At 37.2% G+C, this 24986-nt stretch overlaps 2 protein-coding genes across 3 annotated transcripts; both read right to left on the bottom strand.

The window, feature by feature from the left end:
- Positions 1–1763: 1763 nt before the first annotated feature.
- On the bottom strand, positions 1764–9171 carry LOC131977290 (flavin-containing monooxygenase 5-like). 2 transcript variants are annotated; one of them, XM_059340524.1, is made up of 10 exons: positions 9140–9171; positions 7646–7820; positions 6511–6699; positions 6171–6336; positions 5203–5345; positions 4934–5130; positions 4605–4740; positions 3298–3517; positions 2459–2531; positions 1764–2379 (listed from the first exon to the last, which is right to left on the bottom strand). In XM_059340524.1, the coding sequence occupies exons 2-10, from the start codon at positions 7775–7777 to the stop codon at positions 1986–1988; spliced, it is 1650 nt and encodes a 549-aa protein (XP_059196507.1). In that variant the 5' UTR covers positions 7778–7820; positions 9140–9171; the 3' UTR covers positions 1764–1985. The 2 variants fall into 2 exon arrangements, with proteins under 2 accessions (XP_059196507.1, XP_059196508.1); XM_059340525.1 differs by lacking the exon at positions 9140–9171 and having other exon boundaries at positions 7646–7867.
- A 2147-nt stretch (positions 9172–11318) lies between these two features.
- LOC131977291 (flavin-containing monooxygenase 5-like) lies at positions 11319–20088 on the bottom strand. Its single transcript, XM_059340526.1, has 9 exons — positions 19815–20088; positions 19161–19349; positions 18349–18514; positions 15902–16044; positions 14956–15152; positions 14096–14231; positions 13174–13393; positions 12575–12647; positions 11319–11784 (listed from the first exon to the last, which is right to left on the bottom strand). Exons 1-9 carry the CDS (start codon positions 19944–19946, stop codon positions 11391–11393), a joined length of 1650 nt encoding a protein of 549 aa, XP_059196509.1. The 5' UTR covers positions 19947–20088; the 3' UTR covers positions 11319–11390.
- Between the last annotated feature and the right edge of the window lie 4898 nt (positions 20089–24986).

Genomic DNA, 24986 nt, shown 5'->3' with positions numbered 1-24986 from the left:
AAGGTGAGACACACCAGAAGCAGATGAGCCGAAGGCTGCTATAAAAGCAACATGGTGCTGTAGGCTGATCTCCTCCATGACACCAAGTATTAATGCAGTAATTCATGATTCAAAAGGAGCCCAACCAAGTATTGATGTATAGAAATGAAGATAGAGACTTTTCAGAAGCCTGACATTTGTGTTTAAAATATGCTTATGTATTATCTTATGTATTATTCTAATTTTCTGAGACACCGAGTTTTGTGTTTTCATTATCTGTAAGCCATAATCATCAAAATTACAAGAAATACAGGCTTGAAATATTTCACTCTATGTGTAATGAATCTATATAATATACAAGTTTCACTTTCTGGAATAATTGACAATGATCTTTCATCTACCATTGCTGTCATGTGCTAAGCTTTCTTCTGGCGCCATCATCAGGGCAAACATGCAAACTTCACTACTGGTAAGTCTGGCAACCGCTAAATTGTGGGGGTTTTTCTGTCAACCCTTTAAACCTGTAATATCCCATTTTGGCCATCTCAAGGATGTAGAAACAAGCTGTAAACAAAGTATCACAATTATCTCTTAAGCTGATTGGTGAACATGTTTCTTATCTACACATCTAGTAGTAATGGAGCAATATTAACATTCATCGTGTTTTGGCCACCTGGCAAATTAAATTCCTGCCTCTCTTTTTTACTCTGTTTTTGTTTTCCACCAACTTCTGAGGAAAATGTATTTCTCTTTAGCTGCTAAATGCTCCACTATGTTTACCAGCTAACTGTACCTTCACAAAGAAGTCATTGAGCTTGTTGAGAAAACTGTACAGACTTGGCCCAAACTGGTATGTTTATTCATTCAAGTTGTCAATTTAGTACAGTTCAGTCTAAAACATAGAGAATGAAAGCCAAAATGCTGTGAAATTAAAAGGCCACAACAAGGTTTATTAGTTTGATTCTGTGCATTCCAGTCATTTTGTCTAAATCATAGTGGAACCCCTCTGCAATCACATGGAACAATAAAACTTCTGGACTTAGGCCCCGTTTGCGGGTAAAAACGACAAAATATTTTATCAGAAGTGCCTTTCGTTTAGACGGTAACGGCGTTTTGGGAGCTTAAAGACGCAAAAATCTGAAACCACCCTCCAAAGTGGAAAAAATCAATACGCTCCGCCGTATCGTGTCCGTCTACACGCCAAGACACAAAACTCTGATCTGATCTGCTCACGTCACGTATGTGTTTACGTCACATACATGCTCCAGTACAGGAAAATAAACAAACGTGGGATTATTTCCATGCGTCGGACCTTCAAGCTGCTCTGGCAGCTCTAATAAACCTACAGGAGTCTTTCCACCAAATGTACAGGATATGTAGAGATAGTATTAGTGAACAGAGAAGGATCTGGAATTACCTCTATCACATTTTGGATGCAGCAATTCGTCGGAGGCGAGCCAGACGGCTGTGAACGAGACCTGGGAGATCTAGTGATGGTGGAGAACTTTGTGGAAGGAGTAGCTGATGAAAATGTGTGGCGTGAAAACTTCTGCATGCCCAAAGATGCTCCTATCGCTTTAAGTGATGCCGCCTGGCATGCATACAATCGAATTTCACACACTTTTGCGTCACCGTGTGCACGCAGATTTCCTCCCGAAAATGCTCGTCTAAACGCGGAATAAAAAGTGAAGACGCGACGCCACTTTCGCGTCTTCTGTTCAGACCGTCCTCGTGTGAACGGGGCCTAAGGAAAGGTTTTCTTTGGACCAAGATCAGACAGAGTGAAGATAAACATTTATTCAACAAGTCATTACATTTTACATCATTAACAACATTAAAAGTGATGAAATGCATGATGTCCTGACATATACTCTCAGACTTTGTTTCCCATTAAAATGGTCAATTTAGTACAATCTAAAAACATACTTATGTGCAATCCTTAAAGATAGAGAATGAGTTCACTGCAGCCTCCATAATGTTATCATTAATGTACATAATCATGCAGCTTACTGGGGAGATCTGAATAATGGAGGAGAGAAGACAGAGGAGAGGCAGTGTTTATTGTAGAAGCAGCACAGCAGCGCAGCACCTGAGAAAATCACCACGATGCTCCTTCTAGAAGAGGGTCTGGTCTCTGGTTCTGGTACCACTCTGGTCCTGAAAGGCTGAAGCACCCGCTCCCACTGAGTGAGGATGGCCTGACGGGCTCCGGCCCACTGGCCCGGTCCAGTCAGGCGGTACTGATAAGGAGTACAGGGACCCAGAAAAACCTGCAGCGCCAGTCTGGGATCCTTCAGCAAGAGCCACAGTAAGTTTGGTCGAACTCCCACCTCCTCTGCCACAGAGTCCAGGTAAGGGATGTAGTCCACCTGGACAGGGTTACGGTCTGAAAGGACAAATCTAACAAAGGACGCATTACTTGCGATGATCTCAGCATCTTATTATGGATCTACAATTCAGTTTCACACTTATTTTGTACCTCTCATGCATGGTTGCTGTGTCTTTCTCAATTTCCTTTATCATGGTGTCTTCTGAGGGGAGGTTAGTCAAGCCTGCATGAATAAAGCAGTCCGCTTGAAATACACACACAAAAAGATTTTTACAGGAATCTTTACCCTACTGTTGAATTTGGGGTGCTAAAAACCCAAGTCCCCCTTTAACCCTTTATCGGGCAGAGAACAATATTTGGTAACTTCAGGTAATATTTCGAGAAAAAGTTGCAAATTCACTAGATTAAAGTGGCAAATCTACAAGAAAAAAAGTCGCAGATTTATGAGATTTAAAGTGGCAAATCTGTGCGAAAAAAGTCACAGATTTACGAGAAAAAAGTGGGAAAAAAGCAACTTTTTTCTCCCAGATTCACCACTTTAACCCTTAATAGGGCACTCACTGAAATACTTGCAAATTCGAAATTTCAAACCTAGAGAATATTGGAGGATATTACATACAGCCAGAATGTGTAAAAAAACATACGAAAATAATATTTTGAGAAAAAAGTTTACGAGATTAAAGTGGCAAATCCACGAGAAAAAAATGCACAGATTTATGAGATTTAAAGTGGTGAAAGTAGCTTTTTTCCCACTTTCGTAAATCTGCGACTTTTTTCGCACAGATTTGCCACTTTAAAACTCTTAAATCTGCGACTTTTTTTCTTGTAGATTTGCCACTTTAATCTAGTAAATTTGCAACTTTTTTCTCGAGATATTACCTGAAGTTATAGTTCTTTGCCTGATAAAGGGTTAACAGGCCCAACTACTGCTTTTACTACTACTACACTTCGGCATTAAACTCATAGTTATTCTGAGCACTTTACTTAACCTTTAAACACTCTTGTAGCCCAGCGGGCCTGCATCTCGGCCAGAGGGTTGATCGCCCCACGGACATGGATGAAGCCCACCACCGCCAGCGTGGGCTGGGTCAGTGCAGGAGGGAACACGTGCTTGTAGAGACGCAGCCTGTAACCACATTTAGCCTGCAGAGCTGGAGGCAGGAAGGGGAAGCTGTAGTTGTATCCTGTGGCAAACACCACAACATCCACCTGGAAGACACACATGAAACTGAAAGATTAGATGGATGTTTAATAACTTTTTGATTAATTCATTTTACTAACCAGACTTTGCACTTTGTCCTGTGTGCAGAAACCAAAAGTGAATGCAGTACGGAATGCAACAATATAAACATTGATTAAATTTCTCTGTTGCTACGATGGATTTACGTCATTTGGAGTTCACAGAGGCCACTTATGAGATCAATAGCCGTGTTTCCTTTAGTGGGAAGAGTGGCCGCTGGGAAAGTCTCAGGCCACGCCCTCTCAAATGTCCACTCACTCAGTGTGTCTCCATTACAAAAAGGGCCCCAGAGGGATTTACAAGTCTCCGGAGGTGACGTTTGGTTTTTGATCGTAGGTTAATCGATTAGCGATAGTTTCGACCGTGATCACATATGCGACGGATTAAACACGGGAGATGCAACTGTGGCAGCGTCGCTAACTGTGCACAACGTCAGCAGCTGATCATAAACAAACCAGCATGGCTAATTATGCACAGCGTCTCCGCTGATCATAAACATTGTGATCGTGAATTAACTATCGCTACTGTGCACAAAGCGTCCGGTACTTGTAGACAAACAGAGATCGCTAAGTGAACACCTCCTGCAGCAGCACACTGTACTGCTACAGAGCTAACTGTTAGCCTATAGCAGACTGGACGCTGTGGGGTTAACATCCCCTCTGGTTCTGTGACTGCAGCTGGGAGAGACTGCTGCAGGAGGACTGTACGGGACTGTGAAGGTCCTCTCAGCAGTTAGAATATATGTAAAAGGTTTACTTGAAATAATAAGGAAAATAAAAAAAATGTAATGAAAAGTTATGTGGATGCTTGATTATTTTAGAGAGTAAAGACAAGGTTTGCAAAAAAAAAAGAACTGAAAAGACAAAAAAAAAAATGCAATAGATGCAATAGAACAGCTGTTTAAAATCCTCCTGTAAAACAGTTTTGGTTGAGCATCTAAATGTGATGGCTGCATTTGGTGCTGAATTCTTATGCATTAGTATTTCTTTTATATATATATATATATATATATATATATATGCAAGATCAGGCACAAACTCTTATACTGATACACACCTTACCTATGATGCTACCGTCATCAAAGACCACACTGGACCCACAGAACTTCTTCACATTTGGTTTCACCTGAACACGACCTGAGATGATCCGAGCTGGCAGATCATCATTCACAACGGGGTTCTTTGTAAAATAACTGCCAAAAGGACAGCAGATCTTTGTCTCAGAGGCAAAAAATTGACACACATTGACACATGCACACATAGAAAGTCATTGCCATTGGAGGTCTTGCTAGATATGATATGGACTTTAACATTGTGTTCTAAGTCGTTTAACTGAATCGTTGACCACACATTAAAATAAAGATGTAAATCCAAAGTATTTTAAACCTTTCTTTTGGTTTCAGACCATATAGTCTGTGATCAAACGCTTGATCCAGCTTCCTCTCCAAAGTCCTGTGGCTCCACAAGGGGAAGAGCCTCTGGATCAAAACATCCATTCGAGAAGCCCCAACAAGGTCAGCTGGGATCCCCCGCACTCCTACACGACTTATAACCCACGCTCCACTCCTGGTACTGACATACACCTGCAGCACATAAAGTCTTAAGATTCATGTGCTCAGGTTTTTAGATTTACAAACACTAGTTCAGTTGTGTACCTTCTCAGCAACTCTACTGATATCCACAGCAATGTCTCCTCCAGAATTCCCAATCCCGATCACCACCACTGTTTTCCCCTGCAGACCCTCAGCGCTGCGATAATCCCAGCTGTGGAAATATCTGCCTTCAAAGCTCTCAATACCTGAAATGGAATTTAAGTAAGGGTTAATGCCCTTACTTAGGTGCCCATTATGTACAGCAGCTGCATATAAATAAGATGTCTATTATTTTCATAGCTGTACCCTGGATAAAGAGCACTGTAGAACCTGATAATATAATAAATTCCCGATAATGTAATAACCCCGATAATGTAATAAAAATCTGCACTTGAGTCCATTAAAAATGTAATAAAACCTGATATTGTAATAACTTCCCGATAATATAATAAAGTGCATTTCCCAATAATGTAATACACTTTTTTTTTTTTACCAATAATGTAATAAAGTATAACATTAATGGGAGGTTATTACATTATCAGGTTAGCCTTCATTTCACAAGTCCTGATAATGTAATAATTCCCCAATATTGTAATAATTTAACAGCAGACCACCCATTACTTGGGTTCAAGTGGTGATACTGTGTATCAACTCTAGCTCAAGAGCTCTAGCGCCACCAACAGGTCAAAGTTGAATGTTTATTAACTTTTGACCCGTTCATCCGTTTTTCACAAACGAGGTATCCATGACAACAGCTTCTTGAAATCTAAAGGTGCTTGGTGTTATACTTTATTACATTATTGTTAAAAAGTGTATTACATTATTGGTAAATGCACTTTATTACATTATCGGGAAGTTGTTACATTATCAAGTTTTATTACATTTTCAATGGACTCAAGTGCAGATTTTTATTACATTATCGGGGTTATTACGTCATCTGGAATTTATTACATTATCAGGTTCTACAAGCACTGAGTGTGTAACTTCTGTGGAGCAGCTGCAGTGTGTCTGTATATAATGATTCCTGGTACCTGGGAAGTCTCTGAGTGGCAGGTGAGGCTGGGTGAAGTGTCCGGTACAAACCATCACTGCATCAAAAACACGAGTCTCCCTCTGACCCTCTCTCCTCTCTGTCTCCACCTCCCACTGGCCTGTCGCTGCAAAGTCCGCCGTCTGCCTCACACTGACCACGGACGTCTGACACACAAACAAACACACAGTGTTAAATATTCTTAATTGAAATCAGCATTTACCATTTGAGAGTGGTTGGTCGTGTTCTCATCCCTTTTGGGATGATCCTGGGTGTTCTCTGGCCCTTCCATTCAGAAAAGGTACCTAATATTTTAATCACCAACCCTGAAGGTCACTGACCTCGAAGTGTATGTGTTGCAGCAGTTTGAAGGCCTGAGCGTAGAGGCGCATATACAGCAGCACCTCAGAGTGGTGCATGTTGTTGGGGAGCTCAGCTGGAGGAGGGAAGTCACTGAGTGACATATATTCTTTGGAGCTGTTGATGACCACCGACTGATAGATGTTGGCACGTTCAGGCTCTGGCTTCTCCTAAAGAAGGACAATATTGTAAGGTTAAGAAGGTTCAGAAGTTAATATAATTTATATTTGAGTTAATTTACTAAAAGATGCTTTTACAATGTTATCATTTTCATCAGTTGGCTGTTTGTGCATTTATGTTGCACATTTATTATTTACATATTTACATGTTGAATGTTTGCAGCTGCGTCTTTAAGACAGTTTAGGACTGGCTTCTGATTGGTTAATTCAGTCTGGTGGGATGTGAGAAACCAGGAAGTAAAGTTGTTATGAAGTTTGGTGACTGAGTAAAAAGGCTGTTTAAGAAAGTTATCTGTCTCCATCTTGCTGTCTCTCCTTATAAATTGTGATCCAACCACCACACATCAAACCCTCACATTACAATATGTAGACATCATTTTATCATTTCAATTGGCAGCGATGCATGGCATAGATCAGGGGTGTCAAACTCTGGCCCACGGGCCAAATTTGGCAATACCAAATTATTATATTATTATTGTACTATAAAAGCTGACCCGCCGGTATTATACGGCGCATTTACCGCTAATACTAGATTTATTTTTGTTATTTTATTTTTAAATGTATTAACCTGTTGAAAAACTTTATTCTGATATTTAAATCAGAAGGATGCAAATAGAAAAGAGGCATACGATTTTTATAAAAATTTTATTTAATAAATTAATGACACTGATGTGTTTTTTATTTGAAATTTGATTTTGCATGTCTGCACTATTAAGTTATATATTGTATGTTTATAAGCATTGCTGGTTCCATATTTAATGTTAAAGCAAAACATGTTTGGTATATATTAAAAGGTTTATTTGTTCAATGTTGGCCCGCAAATTTATTCAAGTTTTAAATTTTGGCCCATTGTATATTTGAGTTTGACACCCCTGGCATAGATGAAGAAAAAAAGCTCATAATGTACAAGCGCTTATGTAAAAGCATTGTTCCTCACCTTAAACCTCCAAAGGCCCCCAATGTCATGGCTGCTCTCAAAGCAGGTGGGCTGCAGACCTTCTTCCAAACAGGCCTTGATGCTGGTCAGACCAGAAATCCCTGCACCGATCACCGCCACCTTCTGAACCATGCTGGAGAGGAGGCACTGCTGACAGCAAGAGGAACTCTCTGATCTGATAAAGTTATTAGACGTGGAGTAAGAAGAAAGGTGTAGGTATGTGACTGATCAGAACTAAACAAGGTTATAGTATCATGTCATTTATACCAGTAGTTCTCCACCTTTTTGAGTCGCGACCCCCAATTTAACATGCATGTTGTCCGCGACCCCGCTCACTGAACAGAATCTCACATGCACAGTTCAGATCACCCAAAAAACAAACAAAATGATCACAAAAAGACACAAAATGACTAAAAAGACACTAAATGACCAAAAAAGTACGCAAAATGAACAAAAAAGACACAAGATGACTAAAAAAAGACACAAAATAATGCAGAAAGAAACAAAATGACTAAAAAAAGACAAAATGACTAAAAAAAGACAAAATGACTAAAAAAAGACACAAAATGACAAAAAAAAGACACAAAATGACAAAGAAAAGACACAAAATGACCAAAAAAAGACACAAAATGACCAAAAGAGACACAAAATTACCAAAAAAAGACATAAAATGACCAAAAAAGACACAAAAAGACCAAAAAAAAAGACACAAAATGACAAAAAAGACTAAAACTCATTAACACATGAACACTTTAACACAGTGGAGACAGAGCTGACTTCCAAAATGATTTGGCGACCCCCAGAAATCATCTCGCGACCCCAATTGGGGTCCCGACCCCAAGGTTGAGAATAGCTGATTTATACAACAGTGGCTTGGCCATACCTAAATATCTTCCAGATTTGCAGATCAAGTATTTATATCAACAAGGTGAATGTGAATGTTACCAACCCCCATCCATTGGACTTATATAGAGTTATTCACTGGCAGTGGATCATGTGCAGCTTTAGTTAACCTTTACCTCTTTTCTTTACTTTGTTTATTTGCACCCCACAACACTGACACACTCTATTTAGTCTCATGCAGACCCTGCACTACTGATTCTACTGACTTCCACCTATACTTCATTTGTATTTAATGAATCTCAGTTTGTTTAATAAAGTTTTCCTTTTGAAAACAGTGTGTCTCACACTTTTAATGGGCTTACAAGCAACACCGTGGCAGAAGAAAACTCACATTCAAATGTTGTTTTGTGTCTGACGGGTAAAATCCAACATACAAATGATCATATCAGAGAAGTTAATCTGCAGCTTGACTTTATTATTTCACTAGACTATTGCACCTCTCTCACCAACATAGAAACACATGCACAAACACAACCTTCACTCACCCACACAATAGCTACAATAACGGCAACTGAGAAACATGTAAGTACTTGTACCACACAAAGCAACAAACAAACCAACACCAGCAATAAAATTTGGAGTCAGCCTTACCTCTTCTACACAGCGAGAGAGGAATGATGGACTAATGCTCCACTCTTCAAATGTGTTTATCAGTCAGGTTTGATAATAAAAAACAGGGCTGGTTAATAATTGATCGATCGTGGGTCCTCAGATCAAATGAAGACACGAGGAAATTTGGCACAAACTTTCCTACCTGGGAAGTGCATTTTCAGTCTAAGCATGATTTTTGAAGCTATTATCAAATTATTTATTATTTATTATTTTCATTATTTGAAAATGCAATTTAATATGACTGTGTTTTCAACAAAAATAACTTTTTGTTTCAATTTGTTATATTTAGTGGATCTAGAGGAACTGGAGTGGAGGAATAAAGATAAATATTTACTTCGAATATTACTGGTGGCCTGTAAGAAATCAATAACGAAGAAATGGCTGAAGAGGGAGGCACCTAGTGCAGATGAATGGATCTATATTGTGTACAGCATCTTTGTAATGGAAAGAATTTTTTTCAATTTAAGAACACAAAAAGAGGTATTTATTGAAAATTGGCAAAAATGGATTACATATGTCTCTACCATAAAACCGGATTTCGGGTAATCTCAGATTGGACGATCAGAATACTTTCATTTCTTTGTACCTTTCCCCATTTTATTTTATTTATTCATTTATTTTTGGGTGTTTTCCAATCCCTTTTGTATGCTTTTACTTTTTTCCTTGATATTTTCTGTGTTTGTCTATAGGTCTTCATGTTGATTGTTTGTTCATTTCAAAAACCAATAAAAAATAAATGACAAAAAAAAGAAAATGCAATTTAATATGATGTCTTTTTCATTCGAATACAAAAGAAATTTGTATATTTATATATATTTGTAAATTTGAAAAGTGGCACCTGTTTATTTAGTAACAAGATGATGCAAAACTGGCTCCACATGAGACAAGTGCAACCTCAACATGGTACAACATTTAGAAACTCTGATGTCTGTTTACTGCTAATATATGGCAACACACAGCATTCAATCTACAAAAGCTTTTTCACTGACATTAATTCACATGAATAATTTCAGTGAATAAACATTCTCTGAAATACTTTTCTACTGTCATGGTTAAGAGGAGGAACAATTTAATTTCTGAAATTTCAAACCACCTGCTGTTCCCAGGGCATTTTTGCAGTATTTTATCTCTTCACTTTTTTGGGCCATCTACTCATATTTTTGGTGGTTCTTATAAAACTTTGATGTTATGTGGTAAAAACTTTAAAGACCTAAAAATATTTATATGAACTGTAAACCCAGTGTTTGTAGAAGAGTCTTATTTTTAGAGTTCCCATGCAAAGTTCTTCAAAATAAAATGTAAAACATTAAAACCAAGCAGAGACAACTTTAACTTGCAGTTGCAGTGCACTGAGATCAGCATCAAAGTTCTTTTCTTTACTTCCACTAAAAGACGTCCCTCAAAGTCTATACACTTCACACAGTGTAAAATGGATTAGCAGGTCTTGGAGCTGATTTTGGAATCTGGATCGTTCCAAACCAGATCAAACTGGGACCTGATGTTCTCAGACTGTACCAGGGCAGTAGTAGGGTATTCAGAGTGAATAAGGAGGGCTACCATGTTGTTCTGTTTTATTATTATTATTATTATTATTATTATTATTATTATATTATAGACCATGATGCACTGCAAAAAAGCCAACTTGTATTTTTTGGCCTAAAACAGTGATTTAAGTTGGTAAAACTTGGAAATATAAATTACTGTCATTTAGGGCAATAATGTAAGTTAGCACAACAAAGGAAGCCAGTTGTCTGCTCAAAAACAAGTTGGTGAGTTGTTGTTACTTATATCTTTAAGTTGGGGTTCACAACAAGGGACAATAGTTCTGCTAACTCTTATTTCTTTGTTGTGAAATTTGGTCATTAGTGAAAGGTAGCGGCTAACTGATTCTAGCGGCTAACTGATGCTAGCGGCTAACGGATTCTAGCGGCGCTGCTTGTTACAGCTACAAGAGTAGCCATTAGCGTATCAATGCTAACTCAAAATTGTGGTCACAACATTTTCTGACATAGCGGCGTTACAATCGTGCCAGAGAAATTCAGAGTTGAGCAAACTCAAAAATAAAACTTAAAATAATTAGTTTAATTGTCCAACTTGGACAAATTTTATCGACGTTTGTTGCCTTGAAATTTTTAGTTCACCCAACTTTTCTTTTCTTGCAGTGTGGTTGAACACAAAAACATATCAAAACAAAAGGAGGTTTCACACAAAGGTTATGACACTTCTGCTTTTAGAAAGCAGATTTGCAGAATAGAGGAGAAAAAACAGAGGAGTGTTTTTTATTGTAGAAGAAGCAGCACAGCAACGCAGCACCTGAGAAAATCACCACGATGCTCCTTCTAGAAGAGGGTCTGGTCTCTGGTTCTGGTACCACTCTGGTCCTGAAAGGCTGAAGCACCCGCTCCCACTGAGTGAGGATGGCCTGACAGGCTCCGGCCCACTGGCCCGGTCCAGTCAGGCGGTACTGATAAGGAGTACAGGGACCCAGAAAAACCTGCAGCGCCAGTCTGGGATCCTTCAGCAAGAGCCACAGTAAGTTTGGTCGAACTCCCACCTCCTCTGCCACAGAGTCCAGGTAAGGGATGTAGTCCACCTGGATGGGGGTGCGTTCAGAGCAGGCATATCTAATAGACAGAGAAGGAAAAAGAGATGAACAATTGAGTTTAAAAAGTTGCTATATTACACCTTGTAGAACCTGATAATGTAATAAATTCCCGATAATGTAATAACCCCGATAATGTAATAAAAATCTGCACTTGAGTCCATTGAAAATGTAATAAAACCTGATAATGTAATAACTTCCCGATAATGTAATAAAGTGCATTTCCCAATAAAGTAATACACTTTTTTAACCAATAATGTAATAAAGTATAACATTAATGGGAGGTTATTACATTATCAGGTTAGCCTAATTTCACAGGTCCTGATAATGTAATAATTCCCCAACATTGTAATAATTTAACAGCAGACCACCCATTACTTGGGTTCAAGTGGTGATACTGTGTATCAACTCTAGCTCAAGAGCTCTAGCGCCACCAACAGGTCAAAGTTGAATGTTTATTCACTTTTGACCCGTTCATCCGTTTTTCACAAACGAGGTATCCATGACGACACACGAATGCATTCAACAGCTTCTTGAAATCTAAAGGTGCTTGGTGTTATACTTTATTACATTATTGGTGAAAAGTGTATTACATTATTGGGAAATGCACTTTATTACATTATCGGGAAGTTATTAGATTATCAGGTTTTATTACATTTTCAATGGACTCAAGTGCAGATTTTTATTACATTATTGGGGTTATTACATTATCGGGAATTTATTACATTATCAGGTTCTACACACCTTAAAACACAAGTGTTAAAGAGTATATAATATATTACATAATATATTATAAATGCTTGACTGCTTACCTCTGATGCATGGCTGCTGTGTCCTTAGCAATCTCTTCTAGCATTATTTCTTCAGACGGTAAATTTGTTAACCCTAGAGAAAATTTGGGTTGAATCAGTCTGAAACTAAAACCTTTGTCATTCACACTGAAGTCAAACCCTTTGATCTGAACACTTTAAAATGCCTAAATGAAAACAAATCCTAACAACAAAATAAGTGAAATGCAACACTTGTTGAATGCATTTTCTATTCACATTTATATATTTACTGTCGCAATAACATGAAAAACACGTTAAAAACATGATTATTTGGCTTTTCTACTTTAATAACTGCATTTATCTGTCTTTCATTTTGACAGAAAGCGTTTCAATGCTGACTGTTTGCAGTTTTACAAGATGGATTATGCAGCAGGATGTTGTGATTGCAGCCAAAAATCAGACTTCTTTTTGCAGCCAGTGGAGTCGCCCCCTGCTGGCCATTAGAAAGAATGCAGGTTTAAGGGACTTCTGCAATGGCTTCACTTTTTAGACCTGGAGGTTGCCCCGTGGGTGTCAGTATAGCTCTGTTAAGATGATTGATTAAGAAAAAAAAATCAGGCACAAACTAGAATCAAATTCACCTTTATACACTCTTGTAGCCCAGCGGGCCTGCATCTCAGCCAGAGGGGTTATAGATCCGAGGCCGTGGATGAAGCCCACCACCGCCAGCGTGGGCTGGGTCAGTGCGGGAGGGAACACGTGCTTGTAGAGACGCAGCCTGTAACCACATTTAGCCTGCAGAGCTGGAGGCAGGAAGGGGAAGCTGTAGTTGTATCCTGTGGCAAACACCACAACATCCACCTGGAAGACACACAAACACACACACACACACACACACACACACACACAGCCCAAGGATCAAAAGATTGTACATATCTGTTATTGATTCTGTTAACCCTTTGATGCACAACATGGGTCTAAAGTGACCCGATAAGTTTTTATATTCTATATCTTTGCAATAAATTAATTTCATCATTCAGTATTGCAGGTTGTCCTCAAATATGTTGTTTTTGATCATCATACGTTCTAATATTTTGTTTTCATTTCTTACTTTTTGAATAAAACCCCTTTTTTTATCACTACGCTTCTAATGCACAAGGTCATTTTTGACCCATGTTGTGCATTAGAAGGTGTTTATATGTTGTCACCTATTTAAAACCTGACAAAGAAGACACAAATATTAACTATCCTTTTTTGTTAAATTGATGTTTTTCCAATGGAAATTATTATTTGGTGGCTCTAATAAGTCTCAAATGTTAAAATATGTGATTTTCCAATGTGATCTGGTGGTTCTAACAACTCTTTTAAAGTTAAACCTTAAAAATAAGACAAACATAGTTTAAAACATGGGAAATTAATGCAGGTCATTTTTGACCCATGTTGTGCATTAGAAGGTGAATATGTTATATGTATTATAGGATCAAGTATACCAGTTTCATTCTTGTTATACGATACAGACTTGATATTTTTTTATGGATTTAGCAATGTTACTGTGCTAAACACCTTGTCTATGATGCTCCCGTCGACAAAGACCGCACTGGAACCACAGAACTCTTGAACGTTTGGTTTCACCACAACACGACCTGAGATGATCCGAGCTGGCAGGTCGTCACTCACTACAGCATTCTGTGCAAAAATCCTGCCAACAGAGCATCAGAGTGAACCGTGGATAATGTACAAGGAGTGACACATTAAGTCTAAAGCAACATGGTCTCATCGAAATCCGTGGAATAGCCACGGAATCACTCAAATATCCGTGAAACTTACACGGGTTTCGCTACAATGCAAGTTAATGACAGTCATATCCCGTGGCTATTCCAACATACAAAGTGATTATGTACATTCACTGAGTGAATATTTAGAAAATAAAACATATATTTCTCGCTAGAAATGTGATCAAAATCCATTTTTATGCAGAAACATAAAAATATATATAAGAATATATAAGAAAGTCAAAATATTTATTTTTTTCACTAAAAATGAGAGAACTGTCCGCCATGTTTTTTGTTCTGACCGCCGGGACCTTGAAACTCACGTGACTTGGAACAAACCAATAGGAAAAAATATCCATGGAATAGCCACGGGATATGACTGTCATTAACTTGCATTGTAGTGAAATCCGTGTCAGTTTCACGGAAATTTGAGTGATTCCGTGGCTATTTCACGGATTCCTGTGAGACCAGGTTCGTCTGAAGAGATCTAAAATATTTAACATGTTCAGAAGAAGTGGTCAAATGCACCTGCTTGCCGTCTTGTTCAAGAAGGTCATGGAGGATTTTTAATATAGGCTTAATCTTATCTTCATGTATCATATAATTGTTTTTGGATTATTGTATTTCTGACCAAAATATGTTTCTTTTTACCCGTGTTTTGGTTTCAGGCCATACAGTTCATGATCAAGTACTTTGTTCACATTCTTTTCTGATATCCTGGCGCTCCACGAGGGGAAGAGCTTCTGCAGCATGCTATCCATCCTGGACGTCCCTAACATGTCTACTGGGAGCCCCCCCTGTCCTACACGGCTCACCACCCACGCTCCGCTCCTGATGCAGAGGTACACCTGCATATCAGATCAGCACAGAGAGGAGAAATATATCCATGTCCTTAATAAAACCTTTTAGCATCACAATCACAATAAATGGACATCAACTTGTATTTTTTGGCCTAAAACAGTGATTTAAGTTGGTTTAACTTGGAAATATAAATTATCGATATTTAGGGCAATAATGTAAGCTAGCACAACAAAGCAAGCCAGTTGTCTGCTCGAAAACAAGTTTGTGAGTTGTTGTTACTTATATCTTTAAGTTGGGGTTCAAAACAAGGGACAATAGTTCTGCTAACTCTTATTTCTTTGTTGTGAAATGCAGGAAAGTGGTGAAATTCGGTCATTAGCGAAAGCTAACGGCTAACTGATGCTAGCAGCTAACTGATGCTAGCGGCTAACTGATGCTAGCGGCTTACTGATGCTAGCGGCTTACTGATGCTAGTGGCGCTGCTTGCTACAGCTACAAGAGTAGCCATTAGCGTATCAATGCTAACTCAAAATTGTGATCGCAACATTAGCTGACATTTAAACTAACAAACTCACTCTAAAAAATAACTAAAACTAACTGAATTTGAAAAAAAAAATTCACAACGAAATTAAAACTAAGACTAATAAAAAATCCCAAACTATTATAACCTTGGTTCACACACAGCCATCTGGAGACATTTGGGGTTTAGTGTCTTGCACTAGGACACTGCTCTACTTCCTGAGCCACAGCGGCCCGTCAATATCCACAGAACAGAAATTTTAGTTCAGTTGTGTACCTTCTCAGCAACTCTACTGATATCCACAGCAATGTCTCCTCCAGAACTTCCAATCCCGATCACCACCACTCTTTTCCCCTGCAGACCCTCAGCGTTGCGATAATCCCAGCTGTGGAAATATCTGCCTTCAAAGCTCTCAATACCTGAAATGAGCAATTAAAGTACAATAAATTAACCAATGCACTTATTGTAAGTCGCTTTGGACAAAAGCGTCTGCTAAATGACATGTAATGTAATGTAATGTAACCAGTGATTCAACTGTTAACTTACAGTTTTTCCTCAGTTGCTTTGGTGCATTTCTCACATCACTATAAACATTTGCACAACAGTTAGTTCAACCTCCACAACATTTAGTCATTTGTGCTCATCATAGTAGCAGTTTCTCCTTCCAACAAATTGCAAATGCTTTTGGTCATCAATTGCTTCCATACAACTCTCTGCTGTTTTATAACATTATCATTTGCTTATGTCATGTCAGTCAAAATTAACTATACACTGCAAAAAAAAAAAGTTGGGTGAACTCAAAATTTCAAGGCAACGAACTTCGATAAAATTATAAGTTGGACAATTAAACAAAATATTTTGAGTTTTGTTTTTGAGTTTGCTCAACTCTGAATTCAGATTTTTGTCAACTCAACTGTAAATTGTACTAACTTATAATTTAACATTGTAATAACTTTTAATCCTTACTTCTGCTAACTTCTGCAATGTGCTGAATTGGCACAATTGTAACGCCGCTATGAAATGTCAGCTAATGTTGCGACCACAATTTTTGAGTTAGCATTGATTCGCAAATGGCTACTCTTGTAGCTGTAACAAGCAGCGCCGCTAGCATCAGTTAGCCGCTAGCATCAGTTAGCCGATGGCATCAGATAGCCCCTAGCTTTGGCTAATGACCGAATTTCACCACTTTCCCGCATTTCACAACAAAGAAATAAGAGTTACCAGAACTATTGTCCCTTGTTGTGAACCCCAACTTAAAGATATAGGTAACAACAACTCACAAACTTGTTTTTGAGCAGACAACTGGCTTCCTTTGTTGTGCTAACTTACATTATTGCCCTAAATGTCAATAATTTATATTTCCAAGTTTTACCAACTTAAATCACTGTTTTAGGCCAAAAAATACAAAGTAGCGTTTTTGCAGTGTACTTGTGAATGCTGAATAGTCATTCCATATAAAACTAATAGTCCTCATTTCATTGCTTGAGTCATTACATACAAAAATGGTGAATCATGGTATTGGCTGTGTTGTAGATGAAACTATGTGGACCAGACAGAGAGAAATGTTGTATGTCTGCAATATTGTTTACAGTTGTGCACAGCTCTACCCAAAGGGTGTTTATGTTTGTTGTAAATAAGGGCGTTTTTCTTCTTTTGCACAATGCTGTAAACAAATTAGAATTGAAAAGAGCATATGCAATGAAAATATGAAACATACATATCCAGTGTGTTGTACTCAGTTACCTCATTAAATACAGTAATGTGTAACTGTACTGTAGTTTTCAAATGGCTGTGCAAATAGCATATAGTGCTGTCTTGAGCATTTTCAGGTAGCGTCACCAAGATCTGACTTTTTTTTTGCACTGGAAAACATTTACAGAGTAAACTGTCATAATGAAAACATGACAGAGACATTTGACTATCTTTTTCATAAACATGGTGTCAGGACTTTTCATCTTGATGTCACTGACACTTTCATTGACATGAATACTTGCTTTTGAGGAGTGAGCTGTGATCCATTTTGAGCAAGTGACATGCTTTTGCAGGTTATCAACTAGGTTTTGCAGTTTGTACTAATTGTTTTGAGATATGCATGGTAACACTTTACAATAACCATCATTTATAATTGGTAAACAGATAGTTTATTAATGTTTAATCATACTTTATAAACTGTATATAGGCCATTTAGAATGGTAAATACATAATTTATTAATGTTTAAGTAACTACATCATTTGCATTATAATTAATAGTTCATAAATGGTTTTACTTGCACTCATTATAACATTTGTAACACTATATTAAGTATGTTAATGATTTTGAAATGATTCATATACCTTTAAGAAATTGGTTGAAAACATTCAACGATTTAATATGTATAGCACTTTGCAAATGGTTAATAATTGGTTTATAAACCATCTATATATATTACTTAGTTGTTTATTGTAAAGTGTTACCAAATGCATTAACTGTTGTGCAAATGTTAATAGTGATGTGAGAAATGCACCAAAGCGACTGAGAAAAACTGTAATACTGATTATGTGTCAGATGTGAGACTGGGACACTCAAAACATTACAAACAGGTTTACAAAAGGATCACAGAAACATCAGTGGGTGTTGGTTAATGTCTACGTATGTTGATACTATTTGGTTAATATTTTAATTACAACAGAATTTCACATTTTATTGTGCAGTATTTTTAACCACAAAAAAGTAAATCTGGTACCTGGGAAGTCTCTGAGTGGCAGGTGAGGCTGGGTGAAGTGTCCGGTACAAACCATCACTGCATCAAAAACACGAGTCTCCCTCTGACCCTCTCTCCTCTCTGACTCCACCTCCCACTGGCCTGTCGCTGCAAAGTCCGCCGTCTGCCTCACACTGACCACGGACGTCTGACACAATCATGCACAACCAGAGAATACATAGAATATATGGAACCTGGTCTCACAGGAATCCGTGAAATAGCCACAGATTTGCTTAAGTCAAAATCCGTGGAATAGCCACGGAATCACTCAAATTTCCGTGAAACTGACATGGATTTCACTACAATGCAAGTTAATGACAGTCATATCCCGTGGCTATTCCATGGATATTTGTTCCTATTGGTTTGTTCCAAGTCACGTGACTTTCAAGGTCCCGGCGGTCAGAACAAAAAACATGGCGGACAGTTCTCTCATTTTTAGTGAAAAAATCAATATTTTGACTTAGTTTCTGCATAAAAATGGATTTTGATCATATTTCTAGCGAGAAATATATGTTTTATTTTCTAAATATTCACTCAGTGAATGTACATAATCACTTTGTATGTTGGAATAGCCACGGGATATGACTGTCATTAACTTGCATTGTAGCGAAATCCGTGTCAGTTTCACAGAAATTTGAGTGATTCCGTGGCTATTCCACGGATTTTGAGTTAAGCAAATCCGTGGCTATTTCACAGATTCCTGTGAGACCAGGTTGATATATGTGCATGGACAAATTGTGAATGACGATGCAGCCTCTGAACTGGAACTTCTACTCTTGACAATGGTCACCAACCTGGAAGTGTATGTGTTGCAGCAGTTTGAAGGCCTGAGCATAGAGACGTAAATATTGCAGCATCTCAGAGTGGTGCATGTTGTTGGGGAGCTCAGCTGGAGGAGGGAAGTCACTGAAGGCCATCCTCTCTTTGGAGCTGTTGATGATCACAGACTGGTAGATGTTGGCACGTCCAGGCTCCGGCTGCTCCTGCAGACAGACCATGTCAGACAGAGGAAAAAATGGACAGATAGAGATACAATTATTATTTTTTTTAACTAAGTGGTGAACATAAACAACTCAGTATGCTGCTGTCATGACTTCAGGGCTTCCATACACTGTAATAATTTATTCGGTAACGCTTTATAATAAGGTCCTTAATAACCATTAATTAACAAGTAATAAGGCATTGTTCTCACTTTAGATCCGATAGTTGCAAAAAGCATAGTTAACTTATAGTTAACTTATAATAGATGAGCAATAAAGTATATTTTAATATCAATAAGCAAACAAAATAAGACTAATAAAGGCATGGCAAAGACATAATGGATGGGTCATGGGTGTTTGTAATGGAAGAAAAAACACGGAAGAAACGGAAGAATAAAATCGAAGCCCGGTGAATAACATATAGTGTGCTTTTTCAGGCACACTAAATTAATTAGCTATGATCCTCACCTTAAACCTCCAAAGGCCCCCAATGTCATGGCTGCTCTCAAAGCAGGTGGGCTGCAGACCTTCTTCCAAACAGGCCTTGATGCTGGTCAGACCAGAAATCCCTGCACCGATCACCGCCACCTTCTGAACCATGCTGGAGAGGAGGCACTGCTGACAGCAAGAGGAACTCTCAGTTATAGAGAGAAGCTATTTTAATCCTTCGAAGTCTAAGCATTCACATTACTTAACCCTTTGGATTTTGAAGCTATTTTTTATTTTTTTCATTTTGACTTACTGGATCAACATTTTGAACACAAAAAAACACAAAACAAATAACAAAAAACAGACATAAAACATGAAAAACACACCAAAAACACACACAAAACACAAAAGAAACATACAAACACACTCAAAACACACCAAAACATAATAAAAATGTAAAAATTACAAAAAACACATAAAAATCACGAAAAAACACAAATAAATTACTAAAAACCCCAGATGAAAACACAAAGAAAGTATTTTAAAAAAAACAGTAAACACAAAAGATTACATTACAAATGCTAAATGCACAAAGCTAAATTAGAAAAAATCATGTTAATACACTTGGAGGTGTTTTTTAAAAATGTTTTTACCTTTGCTAAAAAAGGGTTAATGCATTAAATTGGACATGGAAACTTTTTACGTTGTGACGTCATGAAGAAGTCGTGCTCCGGTGATTTTGTCGACTCCAGAGGGTTAAGTTGAATATATAGTTCTGTCACATCCTATTGAGTAGTTCATTTGTATATAAAGAAAGGCTTTATACACTGAGAATCAATCAAAGATGATTGTATTTATTTGGCTTTGAGGCAGAAGAGTACAAAATGAGATTACAGTCTCATCTTATTTAAATATAAATGACTATCTATTCTCTCTGTTTCTAGTAGCTAGTGCAGTGCCTGTAGGAAGTATGTATTCGTACAGTGGGAGATTAAGTAGATTTTTCGTTGAACATTCATATTCGCTGAAAACTATTCAAATATTATTGGGAAATCGAACCTTGTAGCACACTCCGAAAGATAGGTAGGCTAAATAGACTTAGAAAAAAGGTGTGTGCTTTGTGACCAATTTGTGACCAAAAAATCTCAGATCAATGGTAAAAAAATTGACAAGATTAAAGTGGCAAATCTACAAGAAAAAAATGTGCAGATTCATGAGTTTTGAAGTGGTGAATTCACTTTTTTTCTTGTAAATCTGCAACTTTTTTCGCGCAGATTTTCCGCTTTAATCTAGTGAATTTGCAACTTTTTTCTCAAAATATTATATACTGTATTATATATATATATATATATATATATACACACACACACAAGTGTAAAACTTTCTGCTAGTCAAAATGTATCTGTGAAGTAAGTCTATGAATCTGATTCATGTGGAAACTTTTATTATATTCACTCTACTTTATATACACATTCTCTTACACCACTGATGGTAATAAGTTACATCAATGAAGTCAGCTGAAATGCTGACACACGGTTATCAACACTTGTCCTCTTAAAGTTTAAACATTACACAGCACTCCTATGTGGAGCGGGTATATTTAGACGATGACGTGATTTATTGCCCTTATAACGAATAACCCTGGAAAAAAATCATAAGACCAAATTACTATGTGAAGGACAAGGTGTGTTTACTCAAGCAGTCGATTCCATGTGCATTTGTTTCCTCTAATGCTTGTTTGTTCCCTGTCAGTCACTTCTAAACCGTCTCCAGGAAAAAAATATTAATCATCCAAAAAAAAAAAACCCCAACATTTATCCAATTTGCTTTATCTGCCAAGTAACTTTAATATGATGAATATCACTTTTTTAAATTTATTATATTCCAGAAATATACTGTATTATTACAGGATTTTTTCTTTTTTCTTTTTTTCTACATTAAGTGCAAACAATGCCATTAAAAAAGTAAATTACTTTCATTAAAAATATTAACAATAAAATTGAAGTTGTATTCTGTAGATTAATACAATGGCATTGTAGGTGTGTATTAACATATTTAAGTATTATTGACTCATAAAATTACAGTGAAGTCTATGTAAAAATACACATCATTTGGCTAAATGTAAAATTAAGGCAACTTTCTGTTTTTTACAGTAAAACTTAAAATTTTATGTATAAAAAAAATCTAAAAAGAAATCTAATAAAAAAGGTAAAAGGTCTGCCAGCAAAAAAAACATTTACCGTCATATTAAAGTAAAAAAAAAGTTATTAGCTATTATATATATATATATATATATATATATATATATATATATATATATATATATATATATATAACATATACAAAAAATTAAAATACAGATAATTGTACTCATGTGTTTGATTTTTTACCCATAGCCTGTATAATACACACACACACACACACACACAAACACACACACACACACACACACATATACAAATAATTAAAATACAGTTATTAATTGCAACTTATGTTGCTAGACTTTTTAAAAATTATTTAAAAAAAATGTATTTCTTACCGTGTGTCTATCAATCACATACCTTGTAAGTGCAACTGCTTCCCTTTCAAAGTTGTTTTATAAAATAAACTTACAGCAAAGCTGGTGATGTTATAGTAATAATCCACGCCTGTTTTGATGATCACGTTATCTCTTTAGAATCCCTCCATCTAATAACTAACCAGATTCAGCAGGACTTACCAGAATTACTCATTACATAAGGTTTCCATTCTCAGTCTGCAGGAAAGAGGAGTCACTCAGGAGGCGTGAACCTTTGGGCTGGTTCCTGATAAGGAACCAATCTCAACTTCCTCTTCAAATTCACTGATAGAAGTCTAATTGACAGACGTATTCCTTATATCATCACCCTGTTAAAATAATCGCCTAACTCATTTTTTCAAGTTTTGCAAAAAGATGTAACAAAGGATGGCTATTGGCATAGTAATAACACCGTGAGTATATTATGTAACTTAAGAGAAATAAATGACTTAGGCAATTTTTTGAACATGCCTTTGTGACTTAAAAGATATAATAACACTTTATTTTGAAGGTGTCTACATAAGAGTCACACAAGCCTGTCAGAAACATGACATGACAAGTATCATGAGCATTAATGTTACTTCAAAGTGTCATTAATGTTCATGACACATCCCATGTCATGTTTATGACACGCTCATGTCACTCTTATGTAGACACCTTAGAGTAAAGTGTAATAAATAAATAAAACACTGATAAACTAAACTGATAACTAAACATCTCCCTCTAGCTCTTCTTTGCTGGGTTCCTATCTGATACCAATGAATGTGGCAAATTGTCAAAGAAGTGATGATCTTAAAGGGGTAAAATCACATGATCTGATCAACTGAGGATGTAGGCGATTTTACCATAGGTAGCCGGCGTCATGAGGAGAAGATTTAGGCACAAAAAAACCCGTCTGGCTCCTACGGGCCCAACGGCTGATTCCTACACTGCAAATAAGGCAACTTGTATTTTTTGGCCTAAAACAGTGATTTAAGTTGGTAAAACTTGAAATATAAATTATTGACATTTAGGGCAATAATGTAAGTTAGCACAACAAAGGAAGCCAGTTGTCTGCTCAAAAACAAGTTGAGTTGTTGTTACTTATATCTATAAGTTGGGGTTCACAACAAGGGACAATAGTTCTGCTAACTCTTATTTCTTTGTTGTGAAATGTGGGAAAGCGGTGAAATTCGGTCATTAGCGAAAGCTAGCGGCTAACTGACGCTAGCGGCTAACGGATGCTAGTGGCTAACTGATGCTAGCGGCTAACCGATGCTAGCGGCGCTGCTTGTTACAGCTACAAGAGTGGCCATTGCAGAAGTTAGCAGAAGTAAGGATTAAACGTTATTACAATGTAAAATTATAAGTTAGTACAATTTACAGTTGAGTTGACAAAAATCTGAATTCTGAGTTGAGCAAACTCAAAAACAAAACTTAAAAAATTTAGTTTAATTGTCCAACTTAAAATTTTATCGAAGTTTGTTGCCTTGAAATTTTGAGTTCACCCAACATTTTTTTGCAGTGTACGGGGCCAACATAGCTATTAATGGAGATTCCCCCTCACTCTCCACCTTCAAGAAATCCCTCAAAACCATAGACTGTATAAAACGCACATCTTCAATTCCGCTTACAACTAGAGGTGTCAAAAGTATTCACATTCCTTACTCAAGTAGAAGAATCGATACTAGGGTTTAAAAAGACTTTTGTAGAAGTTGAAGCATCAACTCAAGCTTTTTACTCAAGTAAAATTTGTAAAAGTACTGGTTTCAAAACTATCTAAAGTATAAAAGTAAAAATAATGGAAGAGGGAAAAATGCCATTAAGGACAATAGCTTATGCCACGGCGCCACAGGGGCCTACAGTGCACTACTTATTATTATTACCATTTATCATAAATTAATGATGTGGGCCATAATATATTCTTCCCCCACACATGCAGAAAATACCTCTCACATTGACAATTTTATCTCTCACATCCCCCCTTTTTTTGTGAATGTGAGAGGAAAGAATGAATTATGGCCCATACGGCCTGTCATAATTACTGCCCACATTAACATATTTATTCCAGGGATTTGCTTTTCAGTCTCATTTGGGCATCAGGTAACTGACTCATTCATTCAGGTTGGATGGTTAACAACACCTGGGGCTTTTTTCCGCCTCGTCATGTGTTGTTGTGATGAATGTTTTTCTTGCACCAGTGAGCCTGCTTACAGTTTTTTTCTTTCATATGAATATTGTAATGTGCAGGCTTGTATGACCTTTTAAACTGACACACCTGTAAGAAGAGAGCAAACTACTTTCACAATTTTATAACCCTATATTATTACATACCACAGTCTTACACACCATTAAAAAGGCGGATGCCTCAACAAGATAAAAAGACTATTACAGTACTTGATCTCAGACCTGTGAACCCTCTCCGTGTCTGTTCTTACATTTGACATCATTTTGCAGAATAAAGCTTTTCAGATCCTTTGGTACAACCTGGACACACACTGTCAACAATTGTCTTGTAAATTAACAGTAAAATAGTGGCAGCAGGGTTGCCAGCATTCTACTGTTAATGTTACAGTTCCTCTACTGTTATTTACTTTACAGTATGTTACTGTGATAAAACCACATACTGAATTACAGTAAAATCCTGCATTTCATTGATTTTTACAGTAGACTAA

Source organism: Centropristis striata, chromosome 9, assembly GCF_030273125.1.
Source record: "Centropristis striata isolate RG_2023a ecotype Rhode Island chromosome 9, C.striata_1.0, whole genome shotgun sequence".
Lineage (NCBI taxonomy): Eukaryota > Metazoa > Chordata > Actinopteri > Perciformes > Serranidae > Centropristis > Centropristis striata.
The sequence above is the reverse complement of the archived record's forward strand: the minus strand, read 5'-3'. Positions and strand labels throughout refer to the sequence as shown.

What these genes read in the sequence shown, in the direction of transcription:
- LOC131977290 (XM_059340524.1), bottom strand. Translation starts at nt 7,777, where the DNA reads ATGGTTCAGAAGGTGGCGGTGATCGGTGCAGGGATTTCTGGTCTGACC. An exon ending in GGTCTGAAACCAAAAGAAAG is followed by an intron (nt 4,741 to 4,933) that starts GTTTAAAATACT and finishes TCCTTTTGGCAG; the next exon opens with TTATTTTACAAAGAACCCCG. An exon ending in GGCTACAAGAGTGTTTAAAG is followed by an intron (nt 2,532 to 3,297) that starts GTTAAGTAAAGT and finishes TTATTCATGCAG; the next exon opens with GCTTGACTAACCTCCCCTCA.
- LOC131977291 (XM_059340526.1), bottom strand. Translation starts at nt 19,946, where the DNA reads ATGGTTCAGAAGGTGGCGGTGATCGGTGCAGGGATTTCTGGTCTGACC. An exon ending in TGCAACACATACACTTCCAG is followed by an intron (nt 18,515 to 19,160) that starts GTTGGTGACCAT and finishes TGATTGTGTCAG; the next exon opens with ACGTCCGTGGTCAGTGTGAG. An exon ending in ACAGCAGCCATGCATCAGAG is followed by an intron (nt 11,785 to 12,574) that starts GTAAGCAGTCAA and finishes TCTGTCTATTAG; the next exon opens with ATATGCCTGCTCTGAACGCA.